Source organism: Aotus nancymaae, unplaced genomic scaffold (assembly GCF_030222135.1).
Source record: "Aotus nancymaae isolate 86718 unplaced genomic scaffold, 86718_ANA_hifiasm-v0.15.2.pri h1tg000001l, whole genome shotgun sequence".
Lineage (NCBI taxonomy): Eukaryota > Metazoa > Chordata > Mammalia > Primates > Aotidae > Aotus > Aotus nancymaae.
Genome location: NW_026988412.1, coordinates 290,763 through 309,935, shown reverse-complemented (window position 1 = coordinate 309,935; position 19,173 = coordinate 290,763). Strand labels below are relative to the sequence as shown.

Genomic DNA, 19,173 nt, shown 5'->3' with positions numbered 1-19,173 from the left:
CCTGGGGAATGGTCTCAGCGGCTTGGCAAAGCAGGATCCAACTGCGGCAGTACCTCTGCGTTGGGCGACGGCACCCCCCTCACGCCGATCGTCTCCACGGTCCCGCGAAATGTGTGCGATTCATGCTGTTTATTTCTACTTTTGTTGGTGAGAATATAAAGGCTTAGAGTAATAAAATTAATTATCTCAGATTACACAACTGGAAACTGTTAAATCCAGAATTCTCTCTCATGTGTATGTATGTCTAGGTTACAGCAGCATTAATCAATTTTTATGATTCTTTTTTTAACCTGTGTCTATTTTGTTTCTAATTTTTCTAGTATCAGAAACTCAATTTTTATTAAATCACTTTGGTTATTTTTATTTATAATGTCAAAAACCTTATGAAAATATTTTAGTAAGATCTTTAAAATTTATATGTCTGTGCTTTGCGTTAAATCGACAGAGTCTGGTTATTAACATTGCTTTGTAAAGCAGGTGGTTTCTAGGTATAATGAGACAATATTTAGTGGAGGGATCAATGCAAACTGTTAAATACATGCCTCACTTAACTAAGCCAGTGACTACTTGACCCTAGCTAATCCATGACATGTTCAATTTAATTTACTGCTCCCATATGTTCTGTTTTTTTTTCCTTAAAAAAGTTTCTATTCTGAATTTTATGTAAAATCCCCTACTTTAAATATTTTCAATTCATTTAATACCTTTTGTTAACATTGTGCTGACCAAAAAGAATGTCCACTGTCCCAATTCAAACCAGTTTTAATCTTTAGTATGGATAATAACTGAGGTTTTAATTCAATTGTTTTTCTACTTATATTTTCCCTATTATTGTGAAAATTATCACAGTTTTTCAGTTAACCTTAATATTTAAACCTTAACTTTTATGACATACTAAACATTTGTGTCCCCTCAATATTCATATGATGAAATCCTAATGCCACAATATTGAGAGGTAGAAAGTTTCGCAGGAAATTAGGTCATGAGGGTGCAGCCCTTATGAATGGTCTTGGTGTCCTTACACAAGAAACCCTAGACCAATATCTCCCTATTACCCCATCCCTTCAGTCTCTGATAATCACCCTTCTACTCTTTGTTACTATGAGTTCAACTCTCTTAGATTTGCATATATGTGAGATCATGTGATATTTATCTTTGTGTGTCTAGCCTATCTCACCTAACATAATATTTATAGTTTTATACATTTTACAAATGTCAAAATGTCTTTCTTTTTAAGGCTAAATAATATTCTATTGTAAGTATATACCACAATTTCTTTATTCATCTACCAATGGAAATTTAGAGTGTTTCCATATCTTGGCTGTTGTAAATTAAGCTGCCATAAAATATGGGATAAGAGTGCAAGTGACTTTTCAACATACTGATTTTGTTTCCTTTGGCTATGTAGCCAGAAGTGGAATGGCTGGATCACACGCTAGTTCTACTTTCAAATTTTTGAGGACCCTCCATACCGTTTTTCATGACTGTATTAATTTATATTTCTTCCAACTGTGGGCAAGGTTTCTCATTTCTCCACATCCTTACCATCACTTGTTATCTTTTCTTTTTCTGATAATAGCCATTCTAACATTTGTAAGGTGATGTTTCACTGTGCTTTTCATCTAATTTCCTGGATGGTAACTGAGTTGAGAACTTTTTCACATACCTGTTGGCCATTTGTATGTCTCCTTTTGAGAATTGTCTACTCACGTGTTTTACTCATTTTTAATATGTAGTGTAAAACAATGTGAATAATATTAATAATATTTTGCTCTATTATTGAAATTTGTTATGAGAATGTATCTTTTTATTTATTTATTTGAGGCAAGGTCTTACTTTCCTCAGCCAGGCTGGAGTTCAGTGGCACATTTAAAGTTCACTGTAGCTTTGACTTCCTGGGCTCAAGTGATCCTCCCACCTCAAAGCCTTCTGAGTAGCTGGGACTACAGGTGCTTGCCATCACTGCTGGCTAATATTTGTATTGTTTGTTTGTAGAGATGTGGCTTTGCCACGTTGCCCAGAGTTGTCTCAAACTCCTGGGCTCAGACAGTCCACCAGCTTCGGCCTCCCAAAGTGTTGTGATTGCAGGCATGAGCCATCATTCTGAGCTTAAGAGAGCATATCTTAAGTGTTCTCACCACATCAAAATAAGAAATATATTTAAAAATAATAATAAAGGAGTAGCAAAGAATATGATACTATCTGAGGTGGTGGATGTTAACTAACTTGGTTATAGTGATTATTTTACTATATATGAATATACATATATACATACATATATATATTTCATCAAATTGTAAACCTTAAATATATACAATCATCAATTGTCAGATATTCCTAAATTGAAAAAGTAAATACAACAAATAATAAATAAATAAGACCCCAGAGAGCGCTGTTGCCATCTTTCTCCCATGAAAGTTTACAAGAAGCTGGTAGTCTATAACTCAAGAAAACTGACTTCACTAGAATTTAACCATGCTAACACCAGCATCTCTGACATCCAGCCTCCAGAATTATGAGAAATACGTTTGTTTATAAGCCACCCAGTCTACAGTACTTTGTTATAGTAGTCAGAACTTCCTAAGACACCTTTATTAATAGGGCATTTATAAATGCAAATTAAAACCAACCTCTCCTTATCCTTTTCTCTCTATGAAAGTCCTCTAGAAAAGTAAGGGCATTTATTTCACTTTCTTCTATTTTGTAACTTTAAACTCTTAAGTTACCTGGGGCCGTAGTCTAAGGTTTAGTTAACCTAATATGTATTACACATTTTTTTTTTTTTTTTTTTTTAGCAGAGAGCAACTTATTAGACATAGAGAGAGAGAGGAGAGAGCTCCCATGCTGCCATGGGAGGGATCCAAGGGAGGAATCCCATATTATACATTTTAATCTAAAGTTTGTCTTAATAAATGCTTAACAATTTGTCATTAGAAAACATTATTTCATTTATTTAGTCATTACATTTTTCTTAAGCATTTTAATGTATATCATCATGTAATCACAAATGTAAAGTTTCCATATACTTTAAAGGTGAAGATTCATCATCTGTAAACAACCTTCTTTCTGCCAGAAAAAAAAGACCAATTTTTCTCAATCCTGCATTAAAATAAAATTAGAGAAAGCAAAATAGTTTATTTACAGGATTTCTTGCTTATATCAAAGCAATTATGTAACTTTATTTCTTGAAGATATGTTTCAGTAGAAGTTTCATTGTTCTCTGTAAGTGAACTTGAATCATCATTTAGTAGAAAAAATAGAATGATTTTTCCCACAGCAAACCCTCCAGTGACCAATTTCTTCTCTCTGTTTCTCAAAAGATATCTGCATCAGTATTTGAACCAAGATGTTTCTGTGCACTTCATGAAGTAATAATCTTTCTTGAAGTCTTTTTCCTCCTCGTTAAAAAAAAATCACATCTTCTCCCTCCTAGATAGAAAGCACTTTCTTGTGATTTCTAACTAGTAATATTATTTTGAGGAAAAAATGTGCATAGTACTTCCATCTAGACTATTATTGCAGAATTTTTAAATAGTCTTTCGACTTAACATATTATCTACATTAATTTTGTGTATTTTAATTCCCTTGCATTGTTCGTTTTCTGAATTTCTGACTTTATTATCCTTCATGCATTTTTAAAGTCTCATCTAATTTACAACTCTTTGCTTTCTTATTTCATAATATATGTTTCTGATGTCATTGTGCCTGTCTGTGTTTCATCCAGCTCATTTCACTGTCCTGCTAAAATCTGACAGCATTTTCTTCCAGCATAACACTCGATATTCATGTTTCAAATTGTTGTTCTGTTGTCTTCTGGAACATGTACTTCTTTACAATGATGTTGAAAGACTCATGCTATTGGTGACAAGTGGTGAAATTAAACACAAAAGTAGGTATCTACATAATTATACTCTATAATACTTTGTGAAATGACTGATTTTAATAGAAATTTTACTATTGCTTTGCTATGTGAAAGATTTTTCTGACTTTAAGGCAATTGTTATTTGACATCTGAATATTCTGTTGTGGCATACATTTTTAAAAGTCAGATTTATGCCACTCAAGTTTATAGTGAATATACTTTAATTTAAATAACTATAATTAAATAGCATACTAGATGGATGTTTTTTTCATTTTCCGTGTTCATTCAATTAGGAAAGATCCTTATTTGCTTTGTCTACAAAGGGCTGGGTTTTCCTTGCCTATGTAAAACATCGATGTAATTTGAATCAGTGTTCTTATCACTCTAAGCAAAATTGAATTAAATTTGAGTCCTTTAGCCTTAAACACAATTCCACTCTTCAGTTTATTAAGGGTCAGAATTTGCACCATTAGGTGGTGCTATGGTTTGAATGTATTCCTGAAAGTTAATGTGCTAGAAACTTAATCCCCAATGAAATACTGTTGAGAGGTGGGATCTTTAAGAGGTGATTAAGTCATGAGGGCTCTGCCCCTGTGAATGGACGCAAGCCCTTATTGTAGGAGTAAGTTTTTTATCACAAGAGCAGGTTTGTTGCAGAAGCAAATTTCGTTCTCTCTTGCTAACTTGCTGTTGCCCTCACTTGGTCTTTTGCCTTGCACTAAGAGATGATGCAACATGAAGGCCCTAACCAGACACCAGCATCATGCTCTTGGATTTCCCAGACTCCAGACTGTGAACCAAATAAATGTATGTTTATTACAAATTATGCAGTCAGCGGTAACTATAGCAGCAAAAATGGACTAAGACAGGTGGTTTTACATTTTGTTCCCCAATGTGTGATATGCAAATAAGAATTTACTGAAGGTTATAAAACTATCCAATCTTGGGTCTAATTTCAGAAAACCTCAAAATCCTACAGACCAATGCAGGTAGATAAATGGACAGATAGATAGTAATACAGATACATATCTTCAAAAATAGTGTTTAGCTTTAAAATATTTTGAATTTTGAATTTTCAGGAGTCAACTCATATCTCTGGTTTTAATGAGGTAGCAAAATAGAATAAGCTAAGTATATATCTCTCAAACATAAAAAGATATACTTCACAAAGTTTCTGTTAACTAATAATTGGAAAAACAGTAAGGACTTCATTTGCTTAGTTCAATTGTGATCAATAAATATTTGCTTCTTGCTTATTACATTCCTTGCACTGTGCGACACTCATCCCTATTGCTAGATTAGTATCTGAAGATGTAGATGAGACAAAAATGCAAATATCCTGCTATAATATGGATGAGAAATGCTATCATTGCAAAACAGAATCTCTGTAATGGACATTTAACACACACTTAGTGGTCAAAGGAAGCTTTGGGCAATATACTCTTTAATTGACATTATGCACTCTTTATGGCCATATACTCTTTAATTGACATTATTCACTACTGTTGCATTTCTTGAAAATAACCAACATAGCACCCAATTCAGTTAATGTATTTAGTATAAGCAGATCAGAGACTTACTGATAAACATCATCCAGTCTGCAAGTTCTGAACCAGGATATCTACACTATATCCATAAATAAGAGTATAGACTTTGGAAAAAACTTCACCTTGATTTAAAAACTGGATCTTCTATTTTATTTTCTTAATGTTTTTACCTGCAAAGTAATGATAAAACTATAGTCAGTCTCATAGGTTCTTTTTTAAGGCTTCTATACAGTAATCTATGTACTAAGTAAAATACTGCATGTCTAGTATACAGGTAAAAGAGTGGCAATTATTAGTGTTCCTATATCTAATATTTCCATTATATTTTCTTAACTAAAAATGAACTGTCAAGAATTCATAGAAGATGGTGGAATATAAAGCATCTAAAATCTGTGACCCTACCTAAACAATAATTGTACAGGCAGAATAAGTCTGGTGTAACTTATTTTGGAACTCTAGAGTTCATAGAGCCTTGCAGGTTCCTAGAAAGGAATATGTGATAAATTGAAGTTAATTTCAGTCAGCATCACCTTTTAGCATAGTAGTTGTCATCCATCCCCCACCCTTTTGCCCCAGGATCAGCTGTGAACATGTTTTTGGAGAAGGTTACAAAAATCTTGCCAGAGTCAGGGTGGGGGAAAAAAGACCCTGTCTTCCAAGTACCAGAGGTCTGTGCTCTATTTTACACAGATCTCACAGAGGTCTAGACAAAAAGGGGTATTTGTTGTATTGCATCTCCCTGCATTGTGGCAAGTTTCACCCACTCCATCTGAAATGGTTTTCATGGTATTTAAAGGGCCTATATGTTTTTTGGTTTGTTTCCATCTCTATTTTCTCTCATACCCCTTTTGAAAACCAAACCTTGAACACCAGAACCTTTAAAAGCAACTGCATACAATGGGAAAATTAGAAAGTCACTGAACATGCCTATGGGAAGGCAAAGGTTCAGAAAGACCTGAAAATACCTTAAGTGTATACCTCAGTCTGATCTTTGGCACAGAGACAACATGCAACAATTTAAAAAACAACAATAACAACAACCAAAACCCCAGCAAACCCTAGGGAAGGTAGGAGGATATAAAATAGAGTCACTACGTTATTAGATTCAAATGTCCAGATTTCAACTACTATGAAAAAAATCACAAGGTGCACAAATAAATGAAAATATATGGTTTATGCAAATGAAATAAATAAAATAACAGGAATTGTCCATGAAAAAGACTTAATTATAAGTTTATTTGTCAAATAAATTAAAACAACTTTCTTAAAAATGCTCAAAGAGGAAAAGGAAGACTATGGAGTACATCAAGAAAGTGATGTAAGAATAAAGTGAAAATATCAACATACAGATAGAAAACCTAAAAACAAACCAAACAGAAATTCTGGAGCTGAAAAGTACAAAAATATAAACGAAAAATTCACTAGAGAGATCCAAAGTCAGATTTGAACAGGCAGAAGGAACAGAGCTTGAACAATAGAAACAAACAAAATGTTGAAGAAAAGTGATCAAAACCTAAGGGACCTGTGAAACACCATCAAGACCATGCATTGTGAGAGCCCCAGAAAAAGAAGAGAAAAAGAAAGGAACCTACAAACTATCTGAAGATATTATAATTGAAAATTTCCCAAATTTGATGAAAGTCATGAATATAAACATCCAAGAAGCTCAATGACTCCAATTAGATGAACTCATAGAGACATACTGAAATACATAATCAAACTGTCAAAAGTAAAGACAAAGAGAATCCTAACAGCAGCAAGAGAAAAGGACTTAACAGGTACAAGGGATCCTTAACATAAGCAGATTTTACATCAATATCTTTAGAAGCTAAGAGGGAGCAAGCTGATATATTAAATGTTCTAAAAGACAAAACAACAAGAATCTGACAAGCAAAAATCCTATATTTAGAAAACCTGTCCTTTAAAAGTAAAGGAGAAGTAAAGACATTTCTAAATAGACAAAAGCTGATAGAGTTCATTTTCAAAAGACTTGTCTGTGAGAAATGGCAAAGGGAATCTTACAGGTTGAAATGAAAGGATGTTAGAAAGTAATTCAAAGCCTTATGAAGAAATAAGGATCCCAGCAAAGGCAAATACATGGGTAATTGTAAAAACTAGTGTTACTATAACAGTGGTGTATAAATACACCTTTGGTTTTCAGCATAATTTAAAAGACTTGCATTTATTTCAAAAAAATTAGTCTAAAACTTAGTATTATTGAAACTTTGGTTGGTAATTCCATATTTTAATATATATATAGTTTAAGAGATTAAAGCATTATGAAATTATAAGTTTATGTTCTTGAAAACTAAATATATAAAAATATAATTTTTAATTTTAGTTAAACTGGTATAAATTCAAATTGAAGTGTTAAAACTTTATGATATTTTATGTAATTTCCCTGGTAAATTATATAAATAAACTAGCTAAGAAATATACACAAAAGGAAATAAAAAAGGGATTTAATATTTTACAACAAAAAAATAGCTAAATTCAGAAGACAGTAATGCAAGAAACAAGAGAATAAGAAACTGTAAATATGTATAACACTAACAGCAATGTGGTGAAAGTCCATTCCAATCAGTGAACTTTAAATGTAAATTGATTAAACTCTCCAGTTAAAAGGCAGACATTAGCAGAATAAATTTAAAAAAATAATAATAATCCAACTACACTGTGTACAAGAGATTTACTTTAGATCCAAAGATACATAAAGGTTGAAAGTTAAAAAATATAAAAGAATATTTTATGCAAAAAGTAACTGAGAGATAATAGATACATTAATATCAGACAAAATAGACTAAATCAAAAAAGCTTCAAAAGACAAAGGATGTTATATATCAATAAAAGTTTTCATGTAGCAAGAAAATGTAACAATTTAAAAACATTTACAGGCTGGGTGTGGTGGCTCATGCCTATAATCCCAGCACTTTGGAAGGCTGAGGCACGTAGACCATCTTACTTCCATTTCTCTAGATCACTGCTGTCTAATAGAAAATTCTACCATGATGGAAGCATTATCAGTCAGTATTTTCTAATACAGTATCTGCTAGCCACATATGGTGATTCAGTACTTGAAATGTAGTTACTGCAACTGCTGAACTAAATGTTTCATAATATTTAATCCTAATTAAATAGTCACCCGTTTCTAATGGCTATTGTGTGAGATAGTGCAACTCTGGATATTTACCTCTATAAATATTTTTTAAAGTATTTAATTTTTCAACACTCTTGTTCCTCTTCTCCTCCAAAAATAAAGACACAGGTTTTATCAGAAAAAAAGATAGCACTTCAATCTGCATTGAGGAGCTTGAGAGAGAAATTGATGAGGCCTAAGCAGCATCACAGACAAATGGCACCAGGTGCTGTCTTCTGACTCTTTCCCCCACACCGTGCTCAGTCTACACTTTTCTCTAAGGCACCTCACAGCCCATGACTAATTATAGTGAGTATACTGAGACAGGTCTATTTCTGTAAGATGCAGGACTCCTCTAAATGGTAACTTTGACAATTACTTAGCAGAAAACTTAGATCTGTTTGAGAATCCTTTTATCAAGCCTCCTTTATTTCCTCTTTCCTTTGCAGGAGTCAGATGTGCATCTTGGTGTGGAGATTCACTTTGCTTCTTCCAGCTGCCTCCTCCTTTTCCTTTGCAGACATTTTTCCCTATAAACCTCTTGCACATCTGATGTTAACATGGCAAATACTACTCAGAGGACCTGAAATAGCACACAGGTCCTTGATCTTTGTTAATAAAATATATTTAATTTTATTTCAGGGTTAAAAGTCAACAAATCTCTAGAGAGAAACAGATCGTGGGCAACATATAATGAGTGACAGTTAAAATAATTAGAAATGTTTTCAAAATATATACAACTCCCTTCTGAGATGAGAAATCTAATTTTCATGGGAATATTTTGCCATTTTCTCCGTACTGAATCACTCTCTCTTTTGCTTATGTCTGCATCTTACATATGATAAAAGCATGATGATAGATTCAAAGAGAAATAATTTCCCATTATGGCTCAGTTGAAAAATGTATATAAATATATCTGGAGCAGTGATTCTTAACCTGGCTGGTTTTGGTCTGCCAAAGAGTATTTGTAAATGGAGACACCATGGCTTGTCAGAGTTGGATTGCTGCTACTGGCATCTATCAGACAGAGGTTATGGCTGCTATTAAACATCCTATAATGAACAGTGCAGATGCTGCACTACAAAAACAATCACCAAGCCCAAAATGTAAATAATGCCAAAGGTGAGAAATCGTGGTCTAAAACAAGTTCACAAAGCTTATGCGTATTTACGAATGATCTTTTCAAAGCGTGTCCACATATTTGAAAGCTGATTCACATAAAATATAGCTACTCCTAGACACACAAGAAACATAAGATTCCTCTTTAATGACAAACATTTTTAGTGTTGGAGTAATTTTGTACCACATTTAGTTGGCATATCCCATCACAATTCAATCAAACTTTTTGTTTCTGTAAAATTAATATTTGTTAAGTCAGTAGCTGAGAAATGATTTTTAATTATTAAAGTTATCTTGTATTTAAGTAACATACTCTGTAACTATAATAGTAAGATTATGAGGCTAGACATAACTCATTTTCTGGTAACATTACATTACTAAATAGTGAAAAGGACCAGTAAATACCAAAATGGTTATATTTAAAATTGATTAAATCCTGTTATCTTTCTGTTCAGTGTCAAAATCTGATGCGGTTCACACATACACACACAATCAGAAATAGAAATGAAAAGTATTTTTGGGCCAGGATATGTGAGAAATCTTTGAAACATATCCACTAAAATATATATTGAAACACATATTTAAATATATATAAATATATATGGAGAAAGAGAGAGTGTGTGTATTACAATTGAACAGTAAACCCAAACCCAAAAGACACTTGGTGGTTTACTGATACAATAGGTCCAAGAAGAGGCCACTGATAAGTTACAGGGTAATTACTTGTGTTTTCAGGTGACTTTTTTTCCACACAGCAAAATGTGTGTGAATTACTCTTAGCACATCAATATTCTCTTAATACAGCAGCGACGGTCTCTGAGTTATTGTCTGTGAGAAATGTGAAGCAAGATGTACCATCTATTGTTGTAAGTTAATCTGTCCCTATTATATCACTGAAACAAGATCATAATACAACCTTTAAAAACATATCTCACAAATCTCACAACTAGATTATACAATATCTGATAATATAACAGCTGATTTTTTACTAAAGTATGAAGGTTCTGCTAGATTTGTGAAAACTTTTTCAATAGGAAAGACCAAAATCAGAAGGTGCTCCATATCACAAGGAACTGTGTGTAATACAATATACAAAGTGACTGGCAGTCAGTAGATTTTATGAAAATCGGAAGATTAAAACAGTAAATATATACTGAGAGATGAAATGGCATATACTGGATTGAAACTGGATGATGGAGAGTTAAATTTCAATACCCTTATATACTTTTTACCAGCAAGGGTGGGAAGAGGAGTAAAACTAACGAGTAAAGAGTGATGTAGAATGAAGGGGCATAAAAGAAGCTCTACCTTAAAATAAGAAAATGTGGGTTAAAAGTAACTGTGACTTGCTCAATGTCTCCAAATAAGTTGTGGCCAAGATACAAAACTCGAAAGAAAGTCCAATGGGTCAAAGGATTATAAATTGATCTACTATAAGGACACATGCACATGCATGTTCATAGCAGCAATGTTTACAATAGCAAAGACCTGGCACCAACTCAAATGCCCATCGATGATAGACGGGACAGGGAAAATGTGGCACATATACACCATGGAATATTATGCAGCCATCAAAAATGATGAGTTCATGTCCTTTGTAGGGACATAGATGAACCTGGAAACCATCATTCTCAGCAAACTGACACAAGAACACAAAATCAAACACCGCATGTTCTCACTAATAGGCGGGTGTTGAACAATGAGAATACATGGACACAGGGAGGGGAGCACTACACACTGGGGTCTGTTGTGGGGAAATAGGGAAGGGACAGCAGGGGGTGGGGAGTTGGGGAGAGATAGCATGGGGAGAAATGCCAGATACAGGTGAAGGGGAGGAAGGCAGCAAATCACACTGCCATGTATTCACCTATGCAACAATCTTGCATATTCTTCACAGGTACTCCAAAACCTAAAATGCAATTAAGAAAACAAAAAAGAAAGTCCAATGGGTCATAGAAAGTTCAATATAGTTTGATACCATTTATCTCTCTGTCTATTGACACATTTGTGAATTGCTTCTGATGAACTTCTTAGGTGCTTATCTTTAATATTTTTTTAAAAAATAAGCTTTTAATATTATGACAGCAAGTTACCAAATCTCAAGAAGCAGCAACTGAGCAAGTGGCACTAAACTCGTAAATATAGATCAAATATACTGCAATGAGTAATGATCCACTTCACCTAATGGTCAGCTTGCCCTGTCCTGAGACTTTTAAGGAATATACCAATTCAGGACTTAAAAACTACTTTTCAAATAGTTGGTGACATTTTCTGATATCTTATAATTCATCAGAATATGTATTTCTAAATATAATACCATGTCTAAATCTGAATCCTTCAGGCATCATATTTTTTAACATTCTCAATAAATTCAAGTTGACTTAGCATTACGTATTTATCTTTTTCATTTGAAAAGTCATAATTTAAGAATTTGTCAATCAATTGATTATAATTTGTCATATAAATTCACTCAGTTTTTCTCTCCTGCTTACTTAAGATCAACAAGAAAGTATTTTAATGACATAAATATTTTAAGTATAACAAGATCAGAGAAGTAGCCAAGGAGACTTGACCAGCAGAGAGCTGTGGAGAACATAAACATAGTTTGATGATGTCAGGGACAAAATAGAGAGATGGCCACTAAAGGGACAGTAAAAGGAATATATTCAAAACAAGCTACTACCTGAATATTTTTATCTACATGTCATCTGAAAAATCTTCAGTAATGTAATAGGATCTAGAAATTTTTTTTTACTCTCATCACTAAGAAGTTAACTTTTGTCTATTGGCCAGGCTTGATGGAGGAAATGCTATTGCAAAACTGGCCTTACTGACAGCAATGATGATAATAGGACTTGATAAATATATAGGGTGGGTCATTCAGAGTCAAAGGGAGGCAAATATTTTAATGTATAATAAGGTCAGAGAAGCAACCAGGGGGTTTGGGCAGCAGAGAGCTATGGAGAAGGTTAACAGACCTTAAAGGCACTACTGTTAATTTGGTTTAACAAAAGAAAATAAAAAATAGATTCTCTAAAGATTGAAGAAAGTTAATAAAACAAAAAGTTGTAATTCCTTGCCAGGTTTCCAGACAAAAGCCGGTTTAGGACCTGGACACTTCTGTCTGAAAATGAGAGCAGCTCTACAGGAGAAAGGATGATGCAATAGCATCTCTCTTCAAGACAAAGTAGGACGTATGTAGAAAAAAAACTTAGTAGGGCTTCTCTAAAATGTCTTTAATCAAAAAAGAGAATAAAGGACTCTGGGAGAATGGAGGACACTCCAATTTAAACAGTTTTCTATTGAACATTAGACAGAATCTTGGAAAGCCATGAACATATGCCTCTCAGATCTCCTGCTACTACTGATTGATGGTCCCTGCTTCTGCCTTTCTGAATCCATCACCACTTTCACACTGTGGTCCCACTTTCCAAAGGCTTCTCCCAGACAATGGCTAGAAGCAACCCAGCCTAATAAAGTTTCATTCCTGTGAGACATGAGATGCTACCAGTTGGAGATGTGGGCCCCATGGCTCCCTTTCAGCCTGGCTGCACCTGCTTTGAAACTGTGTTGCAGTCTGTGTTTCTTCCTATCCAACTCTCCTTCCTTTCCCCTGTCCTTCACTGATGAACACCTACTACTATTAGGTGGCTCTCCCTGCCTTCTTTATATTTTAGCTGGTTATTCTTCACAGTCATTTCCATGTATATAACTCTCCTGTACATGTACTCCTATCTTTGTTTCCTCCTTCTCAGAAGATCCAGGGAAATAGACCACAGGATAGGGATTTGGCACTGACTCATTCATTCACACCTGGAAGCCAATAAAATGCCATTCTCAGTAGTACATAGTGACTGATAGCTTCTGGAAAAAGGTGGTGACCAAATTGCTAAAGAATTCTCATGTGCACAGGTGACTTGAGAAAATATCTAGCTTGAGAAACTGCCACTTGGGGTGCAATAGTTTAGGCATTTGAAAAATATGGGGCAAACAGTGATTATTACATAAGCGGTGGATTAGACTCATTATTATTATGTCAAATTGATGCCTGCTGTGGAACATTGTTTTTGTTGTTGTTGTTGTTGATTTGTTTGAGATGGAGTCTTGCCCTGTTGCCCAGGCTGGAGTGCAATGGCGTGATCTGAACCCACTGCTACCTCCACCTGCCGGGTTCAAGGAATTCTCCTGTCTCAGTCTCCCGAGTAGCTGGTACTACAGGTGCACGCCACCACCACACCCAGCTAATCTTTGTATTTGTAGTAGAGATGGAGTTTCATCATATTTGTCGGGCTAATCTCTAATTCCTGACCTCAGGTGATCCACTGACCTCCACCTCCCAAAGTGCTGGGATTACAGGTATGAGCCATCGTGCCCAGACTATTAATTGTTATAAGCTAAATATTAGACCCTTTATCCTCTGTAAAAGAACAGATGATGGCCCAACAAGCTGAAGAATCAATAGTTTGAGTCACAGAGTTTCAGAGATACTTACATGTGAAATATAAATGCTCAAAGCAGGTCTGTCATGTTAAAATCAGGGCTGTGGTTGGAAACTCCTGTGCTCTTGCAACATGAGAGGGGTAAATACCTTCAGGACTTGTAGAGCTGACAGCTTCTTAGTAAGAACAAAAGCATACCCAGTGTTGGTAGATACTGCAGACACTTCTCTTTGTTAAGTCAATAGGTGTCCCACCAAAAAGATTTCCCCACCTCCTCTCCTGACATCAAGCTCCAGTAGCTAGAATCCAATAGCTAGGATTAAATCCCAACATAACATTACTGAATATATGCTAGGCTTGATGACGGAGGAAATACATTATTCACTAACAGAGCTACAAAAGTGAAATAGTGTGTTTCAGTAGGTAACCAGAGTGTATGAATTGATTGGATTATAAAGGTGCCATATTAAGAAGGGCAAAATGTAGATTAAATATTAATTCACTGAAATAGGGGAATTTTTTGAGATATCTGGCACGTAATCCAGTGGATGGGGCAAATTTACCACTAGAGAGGTTCCGAGAAGGCTAGAAAAGAAACATATCTAAGGTGAGTGGTGTCAAAAGAATAAAGAGGCTAAGGGAATTTGGAATGCTAAAATAGGAATATTATATAAACCCGGAAAAGCCACCCAAGGATTATGTTCCACAGGAAGGCTCCATGCACGCACAATTCACTAAGGCCTTCAGGAATGCACCAGTGATAGGGGAAGTGGCACCACTAAGAAGTTCAATAGCAGCAATTATCCAAACATCAGAACCAATGAAAGGAGAGGCATTTACATAAGTGGGAATTGTTAAAACTCAAGGAATGACAAGGCCACCAAGAAGCCTAGCGATGAGAGCCTGAACACCAGAAACCATAAGGTCACACCATAAAGATAGGTAAGCTTGATGCACAGAGAATGGAGAAAATGGTTCAAAAAGCGTGGATGAAGTTTCTAAGAACAAAGTAGGCATGTAGCCAACAACAATCTACCAAACACAGAAGTGGACCCACGCCCATAGTAAGAGGTAACAGGTAAGAACCTAGGAAGAAGAGATTAATGGCAGGCACCCAAACAAAAAGTCATACTCCTTCATTCGGTTCTCAGGCTTCAGCCTATTTCCAGACCCAGCAACCATGGACTGAAGAAGGATCTGTGTCCCTGAGTAGAAGACCCCTCTAATAAGGTGGCATATCCAGATAGTTTATATTATTATACATAGAGTCTAAGTGGGCATTGATACCTAGAGCCCCAAAGCATCATCCTGGGCCTCCTGGTAGAGTCAGAGCTGAGAAGGGCAACGTAATAATGCAATCCTTGCAATATGAACTTGGCTGATATTCAACTAAGTGGGTCTAAGTAACCACTCAGTGGTTATTTCTTCTTCCAAATGTTTAATTGGAATTGATTTAGTTGACAATTTGCTTAAATCCCACATTAGTTTATTGGCCTCTGGGATAAGAGTTATCTCCCTGAGAAACACTGAATAGAAATGGCTCCCTTCCCCCAGCCAAAATGATAACTCGCACATCGTATTTTATGGATGCGGCTAATGATAGAGACTTACTATCATGGCTTGTCTTTGTTTGTTAGAGCTGCCATAACAGAATACCACAGGTCAGGTTGCTCAAACAGCAGAAATTTACCTTTTCACAGTCATGAAGCTAAAAGTTCAACATCAATGTGTTAGCTGGTTTGATTTCTTCCGAGGCCTCTCTCCTTGACCTGCAGATGGCCATCTTCTGTCTCTGTCCTCAAACAATCTTTTCTCTGTGTACCACATATCTGTTTGGATCTCTTCTTCCTATAGGGACAACGTTCATACTGTATTAGGACCTACCCTAGAATCTTATTTTACTTTGCGTACCTCTTTGAAGGCCTTTTATCCAAATAAAATCGCATTCTTTGCTATCGAAAGGAGTGTAGGGTTGCGCGTGTGCCATGGACTCAGCCGCCCGGTGATATTGACAATAGGAGCGAGAAAGGGGCATTGACTGCGACCCACCGCGGGTAGCGAACTGTGGCTCCGGCAGCGGCGGCTCCAGCTCCTGCAGCTCCTCCTCCTCCTCCGGTCCCCTTCTCTTGCGGCCGCTGCAGATCCAGTCTTCCTCCCTCCCTTCCCCCCTCCCCACGTCGCCGCCGCCGCCGCCGGGGCGCTGAGGTTCGGGTCCGGCCGTGAGGCCCAGAGGCGCCGCCGCCGCGGAACCGGAGGGACGCCGTACCGGACAGCCGTCGCCCCAGGCTCCCCGCAGCTTCCCGGACCTCCCGCTGCACGTCCCGGTCCCGCCGCCCGCCCTCGCCGCGGCCCCCTTGCCCGTCTCCGGCCCCTCCAAGCCGGATTCTTCCTCAGAAGCTTCAAGTAGGGATATGTCTTCAGCACCAGCTACTCCTCCATCAGTGGATAAAGTAGACGGATTTTCTCGGAAGTCCGTGAGAAAAGCCAGACAGAAGAGGTCGCAAAGGTCCTCGCAGTTTAGGTCTCAAGGCAGGCCTATTGAGTTAACACCTCTGCCGCTGCTAAAAGACGTTCCATCCTCAGAGCAGCCTGAACTGTTCCTAAAGAAACTTCAGCAGTGCTGCGTCATTTTTGACTTCATGGACACGCTATCTGATCTTAAAATGAAAGAATACAAGCGCTCCACTCTTGATGAACTGGTGGACTACATTACAATAAGCAGAGGCTGTTTGACAGAGCAGACTTACCCTGAAGTAGTTAGAATGGTATCTTGCAATATATTCAGAACTCTCCCTCCTAGCGACAGCAATGAATTTCATCCAGAAGAAGATGAACCCACCCTTGAGGCATCGTGGCCACATTTACAGCTTGTATATGAATTTCTCATACGATTTTTGGAAAGCCAAGAATTCCAACCCAGCATTGCCAAAAAATATATAGATCAGAAATTTGTATTACAGCTTCTGGAGCTATTTGACAGCGAAGACCCTCGGGAACGGGACTACTTAAAAACAGTTTTACACAGAATTTATGGCAAGTTTCTTGGTCTTAGAGCATTTATCCGAAAACAGATTAACAATATTTTTCTAAGGTTTGTTTATGAAACAGAGCACTTCAATGGTGTAGCTGAACTGCTGGAAATATTAGGAAGTATTATCAATGACTTTGCTTTACCTCTTAAGGCAGAACACAAACAGTTTCTGGTGAAAGTGCTGATCCCCTTACACACTGTCAGGAGCTTATCACTCTTCCATGCACAGCTGGCATATTGTATAGTACAGTTTCTGGAGAAAGATCCTTCACTCACAGAACCAGTTATTAGGGGGTTAATGAAATTTTGGCCTAAAACATGTAGTCAAAAAGAGGTCATGTTCCTTGGGGAACTGGAAGAAATATTGGATGTGATTGAACCTTCACAATTTGTTAAAATCCAAGAACCTTTGTTTAAACAAATTGCCAAGTGTGTATCTAGCCCCCATTTTCAGGTGGCAGAAAGAGCACTCTATTACTGGAATAATGAATACATCATGAGTTTGATAGAAGAAAACTCTAACGTCATCCCTTCCATCATGTTTTCCAGCCTTTATAGGGTTTCGAAAGAACATTGGAATCCGGCTATTGTGGCGTTAGTGTACAATGTGTTGAAGGCATTTATGGAAATGAACAGCACCATGTTTGACGAGCTGACAGCCACATACAATGAGAAAAAGAAAGAAAAGGAGTGTGAAGAATTGTGGAAAAAATTGGAGGACCTAGAGTTAAAGAGAGGTCTTAGACGTGATGGAATAATTCCAACTTAACAAAAATAATGACAACAGCATTACTAACCTGTGGAGTCATACATTTATGTAGTAGAAGATGGAGCCACAGTTTTCTGTATTGTGCAACTTTACAGTAGATTTCACATTTGTTTCATTATTACAACAGCACTGTATATACCTGTCTCTAAGTAAAGGAAAAAAAAAACAAGGACTTCAATCCAAAGTTTGGACAGTAGATGGACTTCTCAGAACTTTGCAAACATAATCATTGTTCTAAGCCTCACTAAAAAACAAATCGGTCTTCAAAGATCTGTTGATGAAATTGCTATGTTAAAATTCCATTATTGGGAGTTCCTTATTTATCACTAGCAGAGAGTATGATACAATTTTCAAATGTGAACAATCTTAAATTTAGCTTGTCTTTCTGCTAAGCTGTTAAATGTATTTATAGTAAAGGAAAAAAAGACTGTCATTTCCTCATAAGTTTGTATAACATCCTCCTCTGGATCACTTGACTGTAATTCGAAATCTTTTTCTTTTGCACATCTTCCTGAGTTGAATGTCCACGTGGAATGGGGCCATGAATTATAAAGGTCCCTGATAAAAGTTCTGTTTACTGGGGTGAACATCTTTCCAGTAACCAGGTAGTCCTGGTGCTCCTTTAGTTTTAAAATTAGGAGTTAAAAAAGAAGAGGTGATAAACACAGTAGGAAAGGGAATTTTGGATTCACGCATCAGTTTATGCGGAATCCAAATCAATGTCTTGAATCCTTTGAAAACAGGCACTGGGACATCACAGGCTTCAGTACCTGACCAGTATTAGTTGCATATATCATTGAACACACATACCACAGATGTTTCACAAATGTGAGAAAAACATCCTTTTGGACCATTTGAAATAAAGACAAACACTAAACAATACACCCATGCAAAGCTAATTGGGAAAAGAGTTGAGCAAACAGCTTGGACTGTTTGGAGTTGCTGCCTTACTTTTTAATATGTTTTTATAAAGTATTCCAGCAAAAGAGGATGTAGCCTCTGGGAAAAAACAAACATGCTACAGTGTTTTTTGTAGATTCTCGTTCTATATCTCATCACAGCGCCAGCCCTGTTTTTAGCCGGAAAGAATTCAGGATAAACATTATTATGCATTCTGAATTGGATGCATATTCCTAACTACTGTATTTGTTATCAAAAATGGTTCTACAAATGCTACTGAAAAAAATCTGGAAATTCCTAATGTCCTGAGTATTAATAATAAAGTTTAAAAATGCTTTTATAAAAAAAAAAAAAGGACTGTAACATATAA

At 36.3% G+C, this 19,173-nt stretch overlaps 1 protein-coding gene across 1 annotated transcript; it reads left to right on the top strand.

Moving 5' to 3' along the window:
* The first annotated feature begins 16,499 nt into the window (after window positions 1-16,499).
* Window positions 16,500-18,335, top strand: LOC135274218 (serine/threonine-protein phosphatase 2A 56 kDa regulatory subunit epsilon isoform-like). Its single transcript, XM_064374796.1, has one exon. It carries the CDS (start codon window positions 16,515-16,517, stop codon window positions 17,901-17,903), a length of 1,389 nt encoding a protein of 462 aa, XP_064230866.1. The 5' UTR covers window positions 16,500-16,514; the 3' UTR covers window positions 17,904-18,335.
* The last annotated feature ends 838 nt before the right edge of the window (window positions 18,336-19,173 follow it).

Bases quoted from the DNA above. Each gene is read 5' to 3' on its own strand.
- LOC135274218 (XM_064374796.1), top strand. From the start codon at position 16,515: ATGTCTTCAGCACCAGCTACTCCTCCATCAGTGGATAAAGTAGACGGA.